At 40.4% G+C, this 22,313-nt stretch overlaps 1 protein-coding gene across 2 annotated transcripts; it reads left to right on the top strand.

The window, feature by feature from the left end:
* Window positions 1-286: 286 nt before the first annotated feature.
* Window positions 287-20,660, top strand: RBSN (rabenosyn, RAB effector). Of its 2 annotated transcripts, XM_043972490.1 has the most exons (13): window positions 287-423; window positions 1,771-1,820; window positions 2,149-2,458; window positions 5,912-6,049; window positions 7,377-7,477; window positions 9,070-9,115; window positions 9,218-9,379; window positions 10,604-10,848; window positions 11,916-11,986; window positions 14,920-15,006; window positions 15,903-16,005; window positions 16,431-16,535; window positions 16,854-20,660. In XM_043972490.1, exons 3-13 carry the CDS (start codon window positions 2,311-2,313, stop codon window positions 17,979-17,981), a joined length of 2,334 nt encoding a protein of 777 aa, XP_043828425.1. In that variant the 5' UTR covers window positions 287-423; window positions 1,771-1,820; window positions 2,149-2,310; the 3' UTR covers window positions 17,982-20,660. The 2 variants fall into 2 exon arrangements, with proteins under 2 accessions (XP_043828425.1, XP_043828502.1); XM_043972567.1 differs by lacking the exon at window positions 1,771-1,820.
* The last annotated feature ends 1,653 nt before the right edge of the window (window positions 20,661-22,313 follow it).

The raw sequence follows: 22,313 nt of genomic DNA, 5'->3' as shown, positions 1-22,313 counted from the left end.
TGAAGTTGGACTGGCTGGCTTTTGCATTCCCTTCCTGCTCTGGAGCTAAGATCACTAGCCCAGGGACAAGTCACCAAGCATCCTCTTTATTTCCATAGCTTGGTTTCCCTCTTCTTCTCCTACCTCCTCGCCTCCTCCCCTGTCTCCCATTCTCCTGTGGCGCCTGCGCAGATTTGGTCCCCATTTGCTCCGCCCCCTCCATCTACTCCCCCCCCCCCCCCCCCCCCCGTGAATCGATAACTCGGTGCTCGATAAATGCGTGCTTGCCCTGCGCGGCGCAGGCTCCTTTGCCGAGGGCCGGAAGGATGGATGCGTGATGGCCGCTGAAGCCCAGTGAAGGGGAGAGTGGCGGAGGAGGGGCGAGGCGCCCGGCCTTGTCAGCGGCACGGGCCCTCGCTGGAGACCCCCCACCCGCCCGCAGCGGTACTGAGTGCACCTCTTCCTCCTTCCCCGCATTGTATCGTGGGCCGTTCGGGCTCCGGCCTGCGGCCCCCTCCCCGAGAGGGAGGAGGGGCCCGCGGGGGGGGGGGGCGGGAGGTGAGGCTGGAGGGAGGGGGAGGGGAACTCGGGGAGGAGAAAGGGGAGGGGGCGTGTCGGCGCCGGGGTGTGTGGTGGGATTGTGGGCTAGGTGTGTATAGGGAAGTGTGTGGCTGGTGGAGGGGGCCGTGGGCTGGGTGTGTGGGAGGTTGGGTCCGTAGGTTGTGAGAGGAAATGGGGTGTTGGGGGGTGGGTTGAGAGGGGGCAGTCCATCAGTCAGCATTTATTAAGCGCCTCCTGTGTGCCAGGCGCCGTGCCGAGCGCTGGCGGGTGGTCGCCAGTGTGCTGGAGCACGAGATAGGCGTCTCCTGGGGAGGTGGGCGGGGGACGAGGTGTTTGGGGGCCGTGGGTCTGGGGGCGTCGGGTCCCTTGAAAGTGGCATGAAGCTGTGGCTGAGAGATGAGTCCGGTTGTGTTAGACGTTAACCAATGGGGTCCTCGGCAGGTAGCTCGGGGCTGGGGGTGGAAGATGGGGAGGGGGCTCCTCTGTGTTGGCGCTGCCTTCTCGTCTGGAGGAGGGGGTTCCTCCCAATGTCTGTCCTTGAGGGGGATGCAGACCAAGCCAAGGTCCGGCGTATCCTTCCCATTAAGCTGAGCGTTTGTGACATCAGGGTCTTGTAGGGAAATGCCCAGTCTTTTGTGCAATGACTTTGCTTAAGTTTATCCCGGGCTAATGGCTTTCTTCCGGGCGGGTTGGGAATCTGCCCGAGTTAACGTTGTCCATGGGTAGGTTTTAGGTCAATAAAAGGGAAAATTTCTGGAAGGATTTCTCTGGGGAATACCTGCCTCAGAAGCAGCCCACCCCCCTTCCCTTCCCTGGAACTCTTCACTTATTAGGGAGGAAAACTAGAGGAAACATTGGCTTCAGGTAATGAGCTGGGCTCGATAGTAACCTTCGAGGTCTCTTTCAACTGAAATTATGTGATTTTAAGACATTAAAAACAAATTATCAGGAAGGACAGCACAAGCTATTAGAGTGAGTGTTGTAGATTTTATTCTGGTTTTATCTTTTCTTTTGAAGTTTCAATTTCTTTAGCTTCTTTAAGAATCTTTCTTATTGGAGGAGCCTTTTTTTTGGGGGGGGGGTCAAGGACCAGATATAGTCCAGATCAATGGTTCTCAAAAGTGTGATCTAAGTACTGCTGGGGGATCCCCAAAACCTTTTGAGGGGATACTTGAGGTCAAAACTACTTTCATAATAATAAGACTTTTTCATTTCTTTTTTCTTTTTTAGGATGGGGCAGGGCAATGATGAGGGTTAAGTGACTTGCCTAGGGTCACACAGTAAGTGTCAAGTGTCGACTTTTTAATTTCTAAACACAGTAAATAACACATAAACAAAAGCTCTTTGGGGTCCTCAGTTTTTAAAGTATAAAGGGATCTTCAGGCCAAAAAGTTTTAGAACCACTTATGTAGATCAGGGTCATATATTTGTTTACTGGGGTCTTTTGGATATGTAGGGAGTCTTTGCTGTAGAGCTTTCAGAAATCACTCTTATTATGAATTCTAATTCAGCAAATGCCAAGTATTACTAAAGTATTACAGGTAGAAAGAAAAATTTCAAGTTCAGTGAATCTGTCTGACCTAGCTTTTTTCCCTATTTATTTTTCAGGATTCTTTTTATTGCTGACAAGAAGCCACTCATCTCAGGAATAATGCTCTTCCCCACCATCTGCTTCTTTAAGCTAATGCCACCAGACAACTTATACCACTGAGATTTCATGCTTGCTTCTTGACATGCAGTTCATGGTCATTTAGAAGTGATAAGACCATTATGGCATCTCTTGATGATCCTGGGGAAGTGAGGGAGGGCTTTCTCTGCCCTCTGTGCTTAAAGGATCTACAGTCTTTTTATCAGCTTCAGTCACATTATGAAGAAGAACACTCCAGTGAGGACAGGGATGTCAAAGGGCAGATAAAAAGTAAGCATGGACTCTGTTTTCTTTGGACTGTTGGACAGTGAGAGAGAGATAACGCTTTGCTTTTTCACATCAGAGACTTTGTTTTCATCAGATTAGTTTACAGACATCAGCTGCCATTACCTTGGGTTTTATAGACACCCAAGAGGGTTGCTAGAGAGTGGCATTTCTCTTCCATTTGAGATTTTTCCCACTTTCCTAATGAACCAGCAAACCTTATTTTAATCACTGGTAGCTTTCACACAAGAAGAAAAGAGATGATAATTCTAGTCTTTATTTTTATAAGATTCTGCACAGGGTGCTGTTGGGTGAAGGGAGGAAAGATAGGGTTGTGATGGAAATGGGGGAAAAGCAAATATATTCCTTAGAATAGAGAGGCAGCATGGCATAGGGCATAGAAAATTGGCCTTGAAGCCAGTACACCTGGGGTCAAGTCTCATCTCTGATACCTACTGGGCTGGAGAGAGGGGAGAGGGGCAAGTCAGTTAATTTCAGTGCTCTGGGTTACTCTTAAGTCTAGAAGTTGGCAGAGAAGGTGCCGGAGAAGGTACTGCTAGAGGAGGCTTCTGACCAGGAGCTTCTTATACCTATGAATTCACTGACTTCTCTATCCCCATCCTTTCCCTAACTGTATATTGACCACCATATTGTTAAAATGTCCAAAACAGAAAGTATTGCTTGGGATCATGAAGCATATTTTGACTTCACTAGAAAGAGCAGAACTAGAGTTACTAGGGGGAAAAAAAGTTTGAAAATAATGTGATTAGTAACTTCTTTAATGTGGCGATTTTGGTTCAGGGTCTTCAATGCCAATTTACAGTGTGTACTTCTATTCTCTGCAAAGATGTAGTAAGTAGCGATGTATGTATGTTACTAGTTTTTGATAACTTGATATAACAGATACTTTTATAATATTCATTCACTTGTCAGTGATGGTATGAATTAGGTCTAGGGTTATATATTAGACTATCACTAAGATTTATTCTTTAATAACATCTGTCTACCTCCTAGTGTCATTTTTGATAAAATTTATTCAGAGCTCCCAATAATTTTGTGGAGGGGAGGTTAGGCAAAAAAGAAAAAAAATGCTTAAGATGGTTTCATTTATATTCTGCCCTTTAAAAAAAGTGTGTTTATATCTACAATGTGTTTTAGATGATTCACTTAAAATAGATGAAATTAGAAATTCCTTTTAAAGGAACCCTGGGGAGTCCTTAAAATTACCTTCATTTTCCCATTTTTGGGTTTTAATTTTTATATAGTTAAAAGGTTAATTTATGAAGTCCCTTACAGGGGTCCCAGGGAGTCTTTTGTAGAATGGAAAGGATGATCTTTGTACTGACCTAAGTTGACAAGTGTTCCAATTTTAGAAGCTAACAATAACATTTTGAAAATATGACACCAAAGACTAAGGAAAGACTTGTCAAAATATTCCACATTCCTTCTTCATAGCAGAGAGTTCATAATGCTAATTTAAAGAGGTGGAAGCATAATAGAAATTGAACCAAAAAGAGCCAATTTTGGATCTGGTACACCTGGAATTCAGGGAAAAGTTGTATGGCTAACTAACATCAGTTATTAATGAAGAGAACTTCCTTGTAGTATGGGTCTTTGGGTTTTGATTTATTACCATGGACCTAGTTATTTTCAGAATGATAATTTTGCTTAAAGAGGGGAAGGTGTAGTTGAGAGTTGAGGTTGGCCTCAGTTATTTCAGAAAAGATTATTTTTAAAAAATATGGTAGAATTAGCTAATTAACTAGCTTCCTGATGAGGGCCACGCCCATTTTGAGAAGTTTTCCAGGAAGTACATCAGTGACACTCAGTAGAAGGTAAATGGTACAGTCTGTCAGAGGTGCCATCTAGCCATGTTTGTGAAGTACATTAATATTTCCAGTCTTCTGCCTTGCAACTTTTTGTTCATTTCGGCTGTAACCTTTTCCTCGTTTAAGGATGACCACAATATTTTTAAAACAGCTTTATTTAGCTTTTGTAGGTCTCATTTTTCCACCTATTTGAAAAAATACCCTAGAATGACTAATAATTGGGATGACTGTTTGATTAGCATCACTGTTTCAACAAAGAAGTTTCTATGCCATCATCAGTCATATCTAGCTTACCAGACAATCAGTTTATAGCTACCTTTGTGCAGGCTTCAGAAATGCTAATGTTTTGCTGAATGTTTTCTTGTAAAACATCTAGACCTATGGAGATGGGCTGCACCCCATTTGTCACCCTTAATATACGGTCCCAAAACATTTTCTAATGTTACTGGGATAATTATATTAATCTTATCATTTTATTTTAAAATAACCATTTAAGTAGCTATCAATTATAATCACCAAGAGGAAATTGTTTTTTTTTCCCTTTTTTTTTTTTTAATGTATGAGGTATTTTATTTTTTCTGCCACATGCAAAGATAGTTCTCATCCTCTGTTCACACATGCTCCACAATTTCGAGGAAATTGTTTTTAAACAAAGTGATGGACGTAGGATTTTTTATTTGAGCTTTTGAACAATATCTCTAACTGCAATAGTGTTGGCATATTAATTATTGGTTTATTTATTCAGAAGACCAATATATATTGAGTGTCTATTTTGTATAGAATACTATGCTAGTGAGGTATTATGGGGAATACAAAGGTAAATGAAACTGTGGTATGCCCATGTAAAGTATGCAGTCAAGTTCATCGAGACAGATGTGTATATAAAGAAAATACAAGATAGATTATGAAATTTCAGTAAGGGACATCCAAATTTCTATAATTCAGAGAAGGGACAGATTACTTGTGGCTAGGCATGGGGAGATTGGGGAAGGATTCATGGAGGAAATAATAAGCAGTTTTGCTTTTTTTTTTTAATCTTATTGAAAGGATTTAGCTTAGATCTAGGTCCTTATTTGGAGAAAAGTCTTAGAAAATATCAAGTTTTTGAAGGCAAGTGTATGTCCTTATGTTTAGTATGTATAGAGAGGCTTTGTATTTTTGGAATGGATCAAAGCAAGAACTCTAAAGGGTACAAAGCACTTTAGTACATTAGTAAAGATTTCATCTCTTAGCACTGGAAATCAACATTAAGTGCTCATTTTGTTTAGTACTCCTAATAAATTCATTTCAACATATTTATTTATCACTATATTTTAGACTTTAATTTCGGCCAGAAAAATTCCTAATGTAGTTAAGCAAAGTTTAATTTTTTTATACTGCCAAATAATATGTATTTGTAAATAGAATGCTGTAAAGAAAATGCTGACAGATCACTCATCTTTATGTAACGATGTGTTGTTCAGTCTCTCCCTTTTCTGATCCTATTGGAATACTTATTGATCTTATTAATATTATAAGGCAAAATGATTTAAAAATATGACTTTTTTCAGAGGTTGTCATCAAAACGATTGAATCTCATTACATGGGCTTTAGGAATTTACTTGTGTTACTTGGTTCATTTTTTTCTAAGGTCTGGTCCAAAAGGCTAAGAAAGCAAAGAATAAGTTGTTGAAAAGAGAAGATGATCGGTCAGAATCTGGGACACAAGGATATGAATCTTTCAGCTATGGAGGGGTAGATCCATACATGTGGGAACCACAGGAACTGGGTAAGTATAGGCCTTATTCCAGTAAACTGAGGGAGTAACTAGTGTTGCTTTTTACTGAGATGCTTAATTACAATATAGCTACCGATTGTTTTTCAAATGAGTTCAACTTCACTGAGCTGAAGTAGCCACAGTGATATAGCATATAATAATTAATGTTGGTTATTATTAGTATGCTTCCCACTTATATTGTACCACAGGAGGTATTATTCTGAATTGTAAAATTGTAGATTAGAGTGCAAATGAGGATAGAAATTTTAGAGGGGGGTGTGTGTGTGTGTGTGTGTGTGTGTGTGTGTGTGTGTGTGTGTGTGTGTGTGTGTGTGAAAACCTATTCTGAGATAAGTCAGACTTGGAAGCCTAAAACAGCTCAACAGAAACCCCAATACAAAATTGTATCCATGTGAAATCTTACTAGGTAGTTGACAGTTTGGCTTGTGATTATTATGTGGAAAACTAGACATGCTTTGTGCTCCAGAAGTTGATATTCACTAAAGAAAATATAACTTGAGTGAGCATAACCTAAATTAGCTCATACTGAAGTTGGGGAAATGGTGATAATAGTGGTGGCATTTATATAACTTCAAGGCTCTTAAGGTGTTTTGCATAATTCTCCTTTGAACTTATAACAGCCCTGTGAAGTTTCTACCACAGGTGTTATTATCTCCATGTCACAGATGAAGAAACCAAGGCAGCTCAGTGAGTGGTCTCCCAGCTAGTAAATTTCAGATCTATGGAATTTGAGTCCAGGTCTTCTTGATTCTAAGTGCAGCACACTGTGTACTGTGCTGCCTCTGGGTTTAGGTAGTTAATCCTTAGTCATACAACTCAGCATATGATAAGGGGTGAAATGATTGCTACCAAGAGGTTAAAGGAGGAAGAACTTTTGGAAGGGAGGTTTCATTATAACTTAGAGCAGTCAGGGGAAACATCATGGAGGGGTGCTTAAAATAAATCATGGACAAATTCTAGGCTGGGGGAGTGAACCAAGCAGTGATCAACCTAGCTTGTCCGACAGCAGAGTTTGTGTTGGAAATAATAGATGATGAGGTTGGATAGGAGGTTGGGGCCAAACTGTTGAAAAACCCTCTTTGAATGTAGGGTTAAGAATGTATCATGGGAGCTAATCAGTTTAGAGTGGATGTCCTGTTTTCAATTTAAATATTTCTAAAAATCTAGATTCTTTTTGGTCTGCCTTTAAAATTTCATTGGAATTGGGGTAGGTAGTAAATACAGTGTAAAGGAATGAGTAGCTCCCTATATATAATTGGTACAGAGCTCTGCAGATTAATTAGAAAATTTACAAAGTATTTTTCTTCTTGTCCCTTAGGTGCTGTGAGAAGTCATCTTTCTGACTTCAAAAAACACCGTGCTGCCAGGATTGACCACTATGTTGTTGAAGTCAATAAATTAATAATCAGGTTGGAAAAGGTAAAAATTTTCTCCTGATTTTTTTTGGCAATTATATATGTAGATTTGGTAAATAAAGGCAAGGAAAAATTAATAACACGCAAATGTATGATTTGTGTGACTGATGCAAATGTATAAATATTTCACTTTAAATTCAAGAAGATGATAATACACAATCACTGGAGTTTAGCAATGATGATAATGATGATACTAGCTAACATCAATAAAATGCTTTAATATCCACAATTTTATATATACATATACATATTTGTATATTTGTATATATAATATACATATGTATATGTGTATGTATATGTGTGTGTGTGTGTGTGTGTGTGTGTGTGTGTATGTATATATAATTTCACTGGAGCCTTGCAACAATTCTATAAGATAGGTGCTATTTCTATGCCCATTTTACAGGTGAGATAACTGAGGCAGAGAGGTAGAGAGGTTAAGTGATTTGTCCAGGGTCACATGGTAAAGAATAGGCTGATTTTGCTAAAAGATTTGATGCATGCAGCAATGTGAACATGGCATAATGGAAAGAATACTAGGAGTACTGGACTAGAAATCAGGGGATATGGGTTCTAGCCTTGGGTCTATCACCAGCTAGCTTTGTGACCTTAATGATTTAAATGACCTTATTAATTCAGTTGCTTTGTGTACAGAATGAGGGGATTCAACTTAGGTCCCTTCCATGTAGACAGATTTAAAAGACTTCATCTTCTTTTTTCTGTTTTGTGTCTAGAACTATCACTAATGACAGACTTTTGATTAAAAAGCTTTTTAACTTTCCCAGTTGCTTTTCCTTAGGTGTCCCAATGTATAACTCTGTAATAGGGCATATTATATAATTTTGTCTGAAGGTTCTCCCCCCCCCCCCAAAAAAAAAAAGCCTTTGGAATTAGGAACTTTTTTTCTGTGAGGACTATTTTATCATGCATGACACATTTATACACAGACCATGCTGTTGTTTGATGTGAGCTCTTGTCTGATGCCATTTTGCCTTATTTTAGTACTCTGATCTCATCTGTGTGAATGCTCACTTCACCAGGCCAGATACCAACTTTTCTACAGCTTACTAGATGGGTTACAGGTGTTGCTGTAACCAAAAAACAATAAATCATCACTTGCAGCTTGTTTGGTGATGAGCTTCCCTGGATATAGGCTCTTCCTTGGATGATACATATACTGTCTATCGTTGGACCCATTTTACTTTATTTCCTAAAAATCACTTTATTTTCCACTATGGGGACTATTGGCCTGAGGGTGTATAGAGGCATTATTGCAATCTCTATGCAAAAATCCTTGTGGTTTTTTTTGGGAGGGGAAATGAAGAGAAGATAGTCTCAATTTGCCAGCTGAGAAATGGAGGCGTATAGGGGTGGTAGGAAGTGTTATGGGAAAGGGTTACTCTCTGGCTTCATGTGACATAGAGCTGACCCTAGAGGCCACTTGAATCTGTTGAACGGAATTATTTTTTGATTATTTGGTTATAGATTACAGATAGAAATCTGAGGACAGTTGAATTATTCTAATTCTTCTGTAATGATTGTCTTAATTAAAGTATGCTCATTACCTGACTTTGCATCTGGAATAATTTTCTCTGATAGCTTACGGCCTTTGACAGAACAAATACTGAATCGGCTAAAGTAAGAGGTGGGTTCATAATGTTTTCCAAGTTCATTTGTCATATGTATTTGACTCTCTGACCAAATCAGTTTCAAGGATGTCATCTGTGTTTTTGCTTTTCCATAAAAGCAATAGAAAAGTCGGTTGTGCCATGGGTCAATGATCAGGATGTTCCTTTCTGCCCTGACTGTGGAAATAAGTTCAGCATCCGAAACCGCCGTCACCATTGCCGCCTTTGTGGATCAATCATGTGCAAGAAGTGTATGGAGCTGATCAGCCTTCCCTTGGCAAGTAGGTAACATGGAATGGATGAGGTGTTTTTGTTGTCCGTTGTTGCAGTTAAGATGATGGTATAGAGTTTTGGCCCTCAGACTGAGCTTCATGGGGGGCTCCACCTCACAGAGTACACTTCATGTTTAGAGCCTTGACATTGGTTGTACAGATTTAAGAGCTTGGCTTTGTCATTTTGATCCTGGTAATTGCCATTAGGATCAGGAACGCTTGCCAGATAAAAATAGCAAAGAATAGAATGGCATTTTCTGGAAAGTTAGGTTATAATATCACAGTGATTAATCAAACACTGCTGCTCTTTCCTTTGTGTATAATTTGCAAGAGCGTACCTTGACCTTTGTTAATGGTAGGAGAAGAGAACGTGAGAATTTCATGAGAGGAGTAGCCTTCTGGTTCATCCTACCCATGTTCTATCCTCATACTTACACTCTTCTTTCTGAGACAGAGTATCTACCTTTCTTGAGCTTTCTTGACTTTAAAGGAAAACTATTCCCCATTTATTTGTTCAATATATACATTTATTGAGGTCCTACTATGCTTATGCTGCAAGTCACTCTGCTGGGGAAAAATGAATGAGAAATGCTTCCTACCCTCTAGGGTCAGGGAGATAAAGACATAGAGAGAGACATGATTGTACTAGATGGACTGTAATGAGTTTCATTAGAGGAACAAAGTAGTATTGGGTTCAGTTTACTTTAAACTGAGAGTAAGGAGGGTGGTGATTAAGGGAAACTTTAAGAAGGTGGTATTTGAGATGGTTCTTGAAGAAGGGCTAGAATTTTGTCCCTGAGATGAGAAGAGTATTCCATTAGTTAAAAACAGTATGAGCAAAAGAGAGGAGGTAGGAAAGTATAAGGAATATTCAGTGAATACTGAATAGTTCATTTTGATTGCCATGTAGAGTAGAAGGAGATAAGGCTGGAAAGTATATTAAGATGATCAGAGAGGACCTTGAATGCAAGACTGAGTTTATTTATGGATTTTATTCAGTAGACAGTGGGGAACTAGGCACAATTTTAGCCTATAATCCCCATAAAGTTTATCACAAAAGCTGAAGTGCGGAGACTGGATTTGAACAGTACTTTTGGTTTATTGTAATTGAACTACTTGGAAAAATTTCAGGTCCCAAATCTGAATGTACAAGTCTGAAACTTAATGAGATGGGAGAAGGGGAAATGGGATTTAGGTTCATTACTGAATTACCTGTGGTTTGTATATTTCTAGGCAAGCTCACCAGTGCCAGCAAAGAGGCCTCCTTGACCTCCCATACCAGCCCCAACCAGTCACCCAATAGTGTCCATGGTTCTCGAAGGGGCAGCATCAGTAGCGTGAGCAGTGTTAGCTCCGTACTGGATGAGAAGGATGATGAGCGGATCCGCTGCTGTGGACATTGTAAAGATGCCTTGCTTAAGAGAGAGCAGCAGATTGATGAGAAGGAGCACACTCCTGACATTGTGAAGCTTTATGAGGTGTGGAACATTGCTCACTTTCTTGGGGCTGTGTGCCAAATGGATACTGGAGTATGCCCATATTCTTTAAGCAGCAGGTTCCTCTCCAAGTTATTCCAGATCTCCCAGTTAGGCTTTTGGATGTATTGCAGCATCCTGGTTTTCCTCACTCACTGTTTCCAGCTTGTGAAATGAAAAGGAAAGTGAATGTATTGGTGACAGTGAGAAATGGTGGGATGGTGGGGATGCATGGGAATAAGAAGGATGAGGACCAAAGGCTTGGCTGGATGGAGGTTTGGTTCTGGGGAAATGTCCCTGGTAATGGGCAGACATTGAGGAACACTGATTATGAGATGCTGGGCTTGTCATGTTTAAGGGTGCCCACATACCTCATGTCCTGAGGTCACTAATAATTCCAGTAGCAGACAAGTATGTGGTATGATCTTCCCCATTTGTCCCACCCTTTGGCACAGGGAGAGCTGAAGTCCATCTGCCAGTAGTTGCACTTCTCGTTCTAGAGTTTGTGTTTTTGCATGGAAAACGTTTTGAAATCCTTGTGGGTAAAAATGCTGTATTAATCACTATACTGAGCTGCAGATTTCCCTTTTTGGGGGGGGAGGGGTCAGAGAAGGAAATTGGCCAGTCCCTATCTTTTGTATGGACTTGATTACTTCTGTTATTTTTTTAACCCAACTCTTTCTCCCCCTGTAAATAATAACTCAGACTTTTACTTTTGTCTGAAAAAAAGATGAACAAGGATTCTGTAATTTCTTTCTGAGATCTTCCTGCTTCAGGGCAGACAAGAGCACTGGGAGCAGTTGTTGTCAAAGAAAAGTGAAGGAATCAGCTCTTCTGTGATGCTGAACAAACTGGTTTATCACCTGACTCATCTCTGCTTTACTCAGGGACACAAATCCCCTCCTCTTCTCTTTTTCTCCCCTGTTGAATCAGTTGATAAAGAAATGGCCTTTGCATTCCATCATGGGTGAAATTGGCATGTCTTAGCATCTTGAACTAGATCTATTTGTAAGTAAATGTTTCTTGCAATGTAAAAATGCTATTTCCCCCTCTTTTTTCCCCTTTTTCAGAAACTACGAATTTGTATGGAGAAAGTTGAACAGAAAGCTCCTGAGTACATTAAAATGGCAGCATCACTGAAGTAAGCCATTTTGTTATCCATTTTGTATGTTGGTAAAATGGTGCATTTTGGGTTTTCTATACTAGAGTTCAGTATTATGGAAAAAACCCCCAAACTTTATAAGGAAATTAAAAAAAGAGCACATACAATTAATTTGTCACAGGGGAGTATTACAGTATAGAATGGCTCATGAATGTTAAAGCTATAAAAAAAAATAAAGCTATAAGAGTGCTTAGGGGTCATTTACTCCAAATTCTTCATTTTACAGATAGGAAAATTGAGGCCTTTAGAAGTGAAGTTATTTGCCTACAAATATGATAAAGATTAAGAACTAGTATTTACTTGAGTTTGAAGTATACACCTTCCTTCTTTCATGATATCAAATAACTATGTAAACAAATCCATGGCCATGTTCCACACATAAAGAAAATCAGTCAGGTTAAGTGTAGTCAATCCTCTATGGCCAGTTTTATGTGTTGGACCAGCATAGGAGCTCCTCTGCTTTCTTATTGCCATCAGGGTCTCTTGCCTCTTTCCCCTCTCTGTTGCTATAGCCTTTTTAGTCCCTCAGAGACACTCTCTGGCAACAAATGATAGGAGAAAAGGCACAGCCTGACATAGCCTTCTTTCTCCTTGCTACCCACCATTGTGCTTTCTTTTCCTCTTGCCTTGTCTGTTGGAGTGATTGGTAAGAGGAGGAAAGGGTGCAGGGAGAAGAAGGAATGAGAGGTAATGAGATTAGGAATGTTGTTCTGCCTTCATTATTCACCACCTACCCCCGCCCCCTTTTTCTTCACCCCTGGGAGCATCTTAAGCCCTGGGACTTTTCACCAGTTCTGATCCCAAGTCTTCCTTTTTCTTTCTTGTCACAGTTCTTCACTTTTTCCTTGCCCAGGTCCCTTGACACCTATCCCTGGTTTTCCCTAGTCTTCCCTTTCTGAAGGAACAAAATAAGTATGGATGAGTTTTTTTGATCCCTTTAGATTGACTTTCTAGTGACAAATGTCTTTGGAGAACTGAAAAAAAGAGTTCTTAGGTCACAAAGATCACAAAGGCCATTTTGCAAGTATAAAAGACTCAGAATGTCAAATGACATCAGTGTTAACCCCATTATTGTAAAGAGGAGGAAACTGAGGCTCAGAGAGAGGAAGAGCTGGGACTAAGACTCAGGATACCTAATTCTCAGTTCACTCAATCACATCAGGAAATTATAGGCCATTAAACAGATTTATTTATAAGTCTAAAAACACATCTTTAAAAAAAAGTTAGCTTTGCCCCATAGGCAATAAAATGAGAGAAAGCTTCAGCCTTTTTTAGTTTGCTCAGCAGAAATTCAGCAAGTAGTAGCTGAGTAGCCATTTTCAAGGTTGCATCAGCTGAGAGATCTTTGAAATGTATTTCTTTTTCTGTATTAACAAATAGGTGGGCAGCCAGAATGGCTACGCCTCTAAAAACCATGCCATATAAGAGACATTTGGAAGAACTTGGGAGATTTAGCCTGGGAAAGAACAGACTTAAGGAGGCATGATGATTGTCTTCAGTTATCTGAAGGGCTATCATGTGGAAAAGAGTTGATTTGTTCTTCAAGACTCCAGTGGAAAGAACTAAAATTAGTGGTAAAAATCATAGGGAGGTAGATCTTCCCTCTTGATAATTAATGAGAGCTGACCTGCTCTAGAACGAACTATTTTTCTATGTAGTGAGCTTCTCTTTAGTAGAATTATCCAAGGACAGGTCAGGTAACTGCCTGCTAGGGAGGTTGGAGAGGGGCTTCTTTAAAATTAGGCAAGAGGTTAGATTAATAATGTCCATCTCCACAACGTTTTCAGCTCTGCTAATTAATTTACACTTATATAGCCTTTTAAGTCTTCCAAAATAGTTTTTTCACAACAATCATGAGATATTTTGTTTTTATTCAGTCATTTCAGGTATGTCCAACTCTTTGTGACCCCATTTGGGGTTTTCTTGGCAAAGACACTGCAGTGGTTTGCCATTTCCTTCTCTAGCTCATCAGATGAGGAACTTGGGCAGAGGGTAAAATGACTTGTCCAGGGTCATAGGGCTAATAAGTGTCTGAGGCCAAATTTGAACTTGGAAAGAGAGTTTTCCTGATTCCAAGCCTAGTGCTTTAGCCACTGCACCATCCCCGCTATGATATTAATACTGGTATTATTCTCAATATTACATATGAGAAAAAGAGATGTTAAGTGACTTAACTCAGGATCACACCACTAGTTAATATCGACTGGGATTCTAATGCAGGTGTCTGGATTTCAGGCCAGCACTCTTTCCACCTACCCTACTATTTCTTACTAATAGCATGGACAATATTTAGAATTTGCATTGCTCTGATTAGGCTTCTATTTCTAGGCTGGGTAGCCTTTAAAAGGTAAAATTCCAATTTCTTTTAAATCTTATTAAGCTAACTTGTTTAAAGCATCTCCCCACACATCTTATAGGACATGGTATAATCAGCTAGCTTTAGCTTAACTAGGAGTAAAGGGGGACAATGTGATGTATTGGCATTGTAAGGCATTCAGGAGATCTGGAATCTTTCTTTTGCTTTGCCTTATGTAACAGTATAAGCCCTTAGAAAACTTATTTAACTTCTCTGAGACTCAGTTTCTTCATCTGTAAAATTGGGATTTGGATAAGATCCTTTGAACTCAAACCAGATCACTTGAATTTTGTTTTAATGGATTTTGTTTTAAGGCCTAATATTGTACTAGGGGTTATAAACTGAAGACTCCCTTCTGAAATAATTAGTCATTATTTCCTTTTCAGCAAAGAAATAAACACTATCTTATATAGAAGGTCTTGAAACACCACTTTCACCTTGAAATTATCCTTGCTGTGGTTCATTTTGTGATGTTAACTCTGATTTTTTTTTTAATTGTAGTTTTTTTGTTGACAAGATATGATCTAATGCAGATGAATGTATGCTTTCTCCTCAGTGCTGGGGAGACAACCTATAGTCTGGAACATGCTAATGACCTCCGAGTAGAAGTACAGAAAGTATATGAGTTAATAGATGCTTTAAGGTAAGGACTGTTTGGAGGGAGGGGTTGAAAATGAGACACTTAGACCATAATTGAGTAGCTGGTCTGCATGGACAGTGTTCTGCATTTAATTAAACGTTATGAGGCCAATGAAAGGAAACACTTTAATGGTTTTTGACTGTGTACTGGAAATGTGGGCAGTATAAGCACTTTTATGCTTTCATGTCTTGGCAGCTTCCAGTGAAATTTGGGCCATTTGTATTTTTTTTTTTTAGTGAGGCAATGGGGGTTAAGCGACTTGCCCAGTGTCACACAGCAGGCAAGTGTCAAGTGTCTGAGGCCGGATTTGAACTCGGGTACTCCTGAATCCAGGGCCAGTGCTCTGTCCACTGCGCCACCTAGCCGCCCCCTTAAACAGCACTCTTAAAATACAAATGGCCATGGGGCAGCTAGGTGGCGCAGTGGATAGAGCACTGGCCCTGGATTCAGGAGTACCCGAGTTCAAATCCAGCCTCAGACACTTGACACTTGCCTGCTGTGTGACACTGGGCAAGTCGCTTAACCCCCATTGCCCCGCCAAAAACCAAAAAAAACAAGAGTGCTGTTTAGCTTTTAAAGAATGGCTCCTACATACCCTGGGGTTTTGCTGTCAGGAAGCAAAGAGCCTATAAGCTGTAGAGGGACTCAGCTGTTCATTGGGAGAACTGGGACAGCTTCATCAGGCTTCGTGTGTGTGTGTGTGTGTGTGTGTGTGTGTGTGTGTGTGTGTGTGTTTTTGGTGTCTCTATATCTGATACTGTTTTCCAAGGGTGGAATGTCTGATGTCATTATTGGTTCCCTCCTTCACTTCTTCAGTCACTCTTTGCAAAATAAGCTCCTGCCATTGTGTTTTCATTGATGGTGAAGCACATGACATTGATGTGTTTATTTTAATTCAGTAAGAAGATTTTAACACTAGGCTTGAACCAGGAGCCTCAGCCACATCCCAGAGCTTTGCAGCTCCAGAGAATGATAAGATATTCAGCTACGCTTTTTGTACAGGTAAAGCCCTACTCTTAGCAAAGCTGTGTTCAGGCATTTTATTGCTAAATGTTTCTTCATCAGTGTGGCTGTTCTTCCTGAGACAGAAGTATTTTAACCATTCTCTGGGGAGTTCACTGACGAAAAAGTCTTAATTGTGAGTAGAAGTATAGAGTTTTAATAATTTATTTCAAAAAGCTTTTTGAAAGAGAAGTAGCCTATGTATGGTTTGTATGGTTTTGTAAGGAAAAGACTTCTCTATTTGGAAGTAAATATTTAAGGATTAGATGTTTTCTTTCCATCTATCGATATCATTAATGTCTTTGGATTCCCTGTATGGTCTAAGGGAGGCTATGCCTTGTATTCAGAATCTAAGGTCCCTTGCAGCTAAGTATTAATGTTCAGCCAAATAATTTAATTTCAAAGGAATCTGTGATTCTTTGCAGGAAAAGTTACTTGGTTTGATGTCACTGCCAACCAAAGAACAGTATGAAGAATTGAAAAAGAAAAGGAAGCAGGAAATCGAAAGGAAACTGATCATGGAAAGACAGGTGAAGCCAGTTATGGGGGTTAGTCAGGCTTGTGCTTTAACTCTTTGTTTTCCTGTTCTCCAGTTTGTGGGTGGTTGTTGTTTTAACCTATTCCTGTTCTCTCCCCTTGCCTTCTCAGTCCCTAGAAATACATCAGGATAAATGTAGTAATTTTCTTCTTCCTCAAATTCTGAACTTCTTTTAGAGACCATTACTGTGATTCACTTGTATATAGAAACTGTCGAACTGGTAGAAGCCTCAGTGGTGTAGTCTAGTGTGATAGCCTGTGGAAACCCCTGGTGCAGGACTTAGTTTGTTTCTTGTATTTGGATTTTTTAGGCTGCCCTAGAATTACAGCGAAGATCGGAAGAGAGGCAGAAAGAATTGGTTTCCCGAGGCGCAGTGAATGGAGAAGAGCCTTTTGTCCAGAAGGGTACTGTGAGGAAAGCAGAGGGCTGGCTCCCCATGTCCAGTGGGCCAGGCCCAAGTGAGGAATCAGACCCCCTCCTGCAGCAGATCCACAACATCACATCATTCATTAAGCAGGCCAAGGCAGCTAGCCGGGTTGATGAAGTGCGCATGCTTCAGGAGAACCTACGCCAGCTGCAGGATGAGTATGACCAGCAGCAGACAGAGAAGGCCATTGAACTGTCTCGAAAGCAGGCAGAAGAGGAAGATCTGCAAAGAGAGCAGCTGCAGGTGCTTCGGGAGAAAGAGTGGGAGAGGGAGCAGTCCCAGGTAATCTCTCAGCACTCACGGACTCGTTCTTTAGACTTCAAAGACAGGCTCTTTCAACTAGAATCTGGGATGGAACCTCAGAACCGGATACCACATATTTTGGATCTGGGTCCTTCTTTAGTCCAAAGTAATGTGCCTCTTAAGAGCCCTTCTCCCAACTCAGGCCAGGAGCCAAATAAAGAGAAACCTGTGTTTGCTATGCTAGGTCAGGAGATACTACAGCAGAACACTGGAGTACATCAAAATGAGGCAGCTTCCTTGAACCCCTTTGAAGGGGAAGACGTCTCTACTCCTGGAGATGAAGGCTTTAACCCATTTGCTGAAGATGTTTCTCATGGAGGTTCCTCACCTCATTCAGCCGTCCCCAGTGTTAAAAAAGAATATAATCCTTTTGAAGATGAGGAAGATGAACCCACTGGTGATGCAGATGGCTCCATTCTCAACCCCTTTGAAGTGGATGAGCTTCCTTATCAAAAGCATTCCAGCCCTCCCAATCCTGGCAACCCCTTTGAGGAGCCAGTCTCCACCAATCCCTTTGATGTGGATGACAGTGAGGCTGAGGGAGAAGAGCTTATAGAGGAAGAGCTGCTTCTCCAGCAGATTGACAATATCAAGGCATACATTTTTGATGCTAAGCAGTGTGGCCGTTTGGATGAGGTGGAAGTGTTGACTGAAAACTTGAAGGAACTGAAGCGTGCATTAGTCAAGCAGAAAGAGAAAACTAACTGATGGAAGCAAGCACAGGAATACCACCTGCAACAGGGTGCTCGCTAGGCAGGATGAGAATGGGAGGAATGGTTGGTGGGGCTTAAAGTTGGGACAACTTAAGGTGCACAAAGTTATGAAAGGGAATCTGCAATTTTATGCTATGCACTTTTACTGAGGTGTTTCCACTAACTTAACAAAAAGGGGTCCTTGAACAGGAAAATAAGCATTCAGTTGCTGTTTTCCTGTTCTTGTTTTTTTCCTTAAAGAAGGGATTTAATAGAGTCACCACAGAATTGTTAACTAAATGCTATGCAGGTCTGTGGGGGCCAGAGTGGAGCTAGCGAAGGTCACACAGGTCACTTTTGTTACTTCTCTTTTAATCATTATGCAGTATTACAGGGCAGCCTTAAAAACTGGCCTTCCACTAAGCCATGAGCAAACCCTGGTATGCTGAGGCAGACGTCTGTGATCTTAATGGGAATAGGTCAGATTAAAGTCCCATCATGTAGCTTCCTAGAGCCCAGCTGTTGAAGGGCAGGCCAAATCCCTAGCGGTATGGCCTGTGTCCAACGTTGTAGTTGTTGAATGATATTAGAGACAAATATTGGACTCAACTGTTCTCTTTTTAGGGGATTTGGTGGAAATGTTTTTTTGGGGGAAGTAGGAATGAGGAGTGAGCAGTGGAATGTTAAAATTCCTCTCTAGGCCTTACCCTTCCTCCTTGTTTCTGAACCCAAAGTGGCTTGCACATCCTAATGTCAGCAAGTCAGTTTAGCCCCCAACAACAGTTGGCTGCTGCTTGTTTGAAGGCATGGGGGGGTAAACTTGAGGAAACAAAACCCTAAAACTTTCTTTACATGTAATGGCTGATATAACGATGACGTAGGTATTCTTTGGGAATCCTTGCCATGGAACTTTGGAAAAACCGCTCCCTTAATACTTATGCCTCTTTTAGCACTTATGGGAAAGGAGTATTTTCTTGAAGCAGAGGAAAAGCTGAGATGTCTTTTGGGACAGATTCGTCAGCTCTGAGCATTCCTCCCTTAAGTCAGGTTTAGTTCTTAAGAACAGAACCCAAGTAACTTTTAAGGGTTAAATTTAGCATGGCCCTCTCAAGAACTGGAGCTATTGCCACATTTGGAGCAGAGTTCTGGCAGTAAAATTGTCATTACTGGCTAAAAATCATGTACCCGTTACCACTTTGGTCTGAACCAGTTTCCTGTTTCTGTTCTTTTGGTTCTTTTCAAAAGATGACAAAAATAATTTGTCTTTTTAGTGAGTGACTGTTGCTCACTATGTCTATCATGGAATCTCTTCTAGGAATTTTTTAAAAGGTATCTTGAAGCTGTTCAGACTATTGTAAAGTTCAGCACATTCTGACTGTAGTGGACAATGAAAAGGATTAGAAATGGGAAGAAAAGGCACTTTTTGCCTTGTGATTTTATCAGTGAAGTCGTGTGTGTGTGTGTGTGTGTGTGTGTGTGTGTGTGTGTGTGTATGAATGAATGGGGCAGAGGAAAGTTGGGATGGGTGAACAACACAAATGTAATTAAGTGGTTTTGGGAACAAAGCAGCAGCTGAGTAATTGTTACTGTGTTAATCAGGTTTCAGTTGTATATTACTTAAATTGTGGACAGGGCCAAGTAAACCTTCTCAAAGGGCCTTTCTGATTTCCAGTGTTTGATTACTTATGTTTAGGCTGACAGCATTGCCAGGACTCTTCAAATGACATGCTCACCCATCTTAGATGATCATTTCTTTGTGATTGAGAGAAAGAGTTTCTTCATAGAAACTTCAAGTTTAATTCTGTTAGAATTAAAGATGCTGTTTTTCCTTGGAGAGGGCTGCTTTAGTTGGTAATTTATATCAAAAGTAATTGACTAAATTTACCCCAGAAATCAGTCACACTGGTGACAGTCGCTGAATTTCCAAGAGCACTAAGAGACATTTAGAGGGAACATTTTAGACTGAGTTTATTGAATGTACTAAATAAAACAAATCCATTTTCTCACAGGAACAATATTACTCCAAAGCTAAGTTCTTCTGGAACCATATTCATGTGATGGGAATATAGGGGTATCTGAGGACCAGAATTCTTTGGGACTGATCCTTCTCCCTATCCATTACTGCTCTTAAAATCCACTACCATGCTAGCACAAGGTTGAAGGGTGATGGGCCACGGATTAGCTTGAGGCCCTTGCCTTTCACGTGATATTCCACCCCTCGTAAGCCATCTGAGCCAAGACAGTGTCATCTCTGAACCAGAGATTTGTGTGGAGCCAGAGGGGCTGGTTTTAGCTTTTTCAAGATTGGAGAATGTGTTAGACACATTTTGGTTTTATACATCAGATAAAAGTGGGTTTCTCTGCATTAATGCCTTGTATTTTTCCTGTTTAATACGCTAATCTAGAATACTTACTGTACATGTAGCTCAGTGTATTTTTGCTAAGACACTAAAGTATACCTTTTAGGTCTGTGTCATTGTGGTCAATGTGGTAGACTTATCCTCTTGGCATTCAGGTAACTGATCTCAAAAGCTGGAAGCTTATTTGTTTGTACTTGGGCCATACGGGGATACAGACTGATAGCTGAATAAGCAACCTCATCCCCAAAATCATGTAGTGTTGATTTGTACATTTGCATGCACTACACCACATCCTTGTACTGAAACAAACAAAAAAATAAAGTAACAAATTTTAATGGTTGTCTGTTTTCCATTAAAACTAAACTATCTTTTAAAGAATCACCAGGGGGAAAAACCATGAACCAAGTTGAAAAAATGAAAACAAGCACTGTGGTACAGTGGAAAGAATACTGAGCTGAGTCAGGAGCTGTAGACACTGATCCCACCCCCTCTAGAAAGTGGGTAACCAGGTGAGTTATGAAGTACCTTTCTTCCTTGGCATCTTAGGTTTGTGCTATCTGTAAGATATTTTTGCTACACTAAGAAGATAATCTGTGTCTACTTCCTTCCTGCAACTTGAAAATTTAAATTAAGTTCTTAGGTCTTTAAAAAAAAAAAAAAATCACCAGGACCCCTTCCGCAAAAAGCCATCACATGTAACAAATAGTATTTCTTTAAAAAAGAGGAAAAAAAATCAGCTTAACTGGTCAATACATTGTAAAAGTTTAAAAATATATATGATGTACAATACTTGTGGGTCTCCCACCTCTGAAAAGGGGTAGGTTAGGAGTGTCTGCTTACCTCTTCTTTTGAATCATGCTTCTTTGTAACTTTGCAGCATTGACTTTTTTTTTGGTAGGGCAATGAGGGTTAAGTGACTTGCCCAGGGGTCACACAGCTAGTAAGTGTCGTGTCTAAGGCCACATTTGAACTCAGGGCCTCCTGAATCCAGGGCTGGTGCTTTATCCACTGTGCCACCTAGCTGTTCCCCAGCATTGACTTTTGATTTTATTTTGGGGATTCATTGCATTGACGTTGTTGGCAGTCATTGGTTATGTTTTCTTGGCTCTGCTTATTTAACTCTAGCTTAGTTCATGTGCATATTTTCATGTTTCTCTCTATTCACATTTGTTATTTCTTACAGCAAAGTAATATTCCATTACATTAATTTAACACAATTTGTTTAGCCATTCCCCAGTTGATAGGCATCAATTTTGTTCCAAATCTTTGCTCTCATATTTCTTTGCTATTTTATCATACGTGGAACAATTTCTTATCCATATTTTCCTTGGGGTATCCCCTTTCAGTTTTTTAATGTCCATTTTCCCTTTGTCTGATGATAATAACTGCAACTTATATTTTTGGATTATCTTGATGCATAGCAAAATTTTTTCCAGCCCTTTTTATATTTTAAATAGACACTCAGCTAGTGAAAGATGGACTCAGGCTTCCCAGGTTCCCAGTCATGTACCTACAATGACATTGGTTGGTCACTGTGGTTGCCATGAGTTTCCCTAAAAGAACTTTGTTTCTCTCTCCTACTGTAGGCAGTACCCAGTCTTCATGGAGAAGGTAATCACCAAGTCTTTATTGAACATTTCTAGGTTTTAGTAAAGGAGAACCCGATGGACTTTTTTTTTTGGGGGGGGGGGCAGGGCAATGAGGATTAAGTGACTTTTTCACAGCTAGTAAGTGTCAAGTGTCTGAGACCACATTTGAACTCAGGTCCTCCTGAATCCAGGGTTGGTGCTCTATCCACTGTGCCACCTAGCTGCCCTATGACAGTTTAGGACCGTGTCACCACACAGTTGTGTACAGTGTATTTAATAGCATGTGACAGATTGTTACCGACCGAAGTTTAAATCAACCCTCAATAAGAAAACCGAACTTACCTTGAAATGTTGATACTAGACTATCACTGCTACAACCCTGCAGTTAACATTTTAAAA

The sequence above is a fragment of the Dromiciops gliroides genome, chromosome 1 (genome assembly GCF_019393635.1).
Source record: "Dromiciops gliroides isolate mDroGli1 chromosome 1, mDroGli1.pri, whole genome shotgun sequence".
NCBI lineage: Eukaryota > Metazoa > Chordata > Mammalia > Microbiotheria > Microbiotheriidae > Dromiciops > Dromiciops gliroides.
The sequence above is the reverse complement of the archived record's forward strand: the minus strand, read 5'-3'. Positions and strand labels throughout refer to the sequence as shown.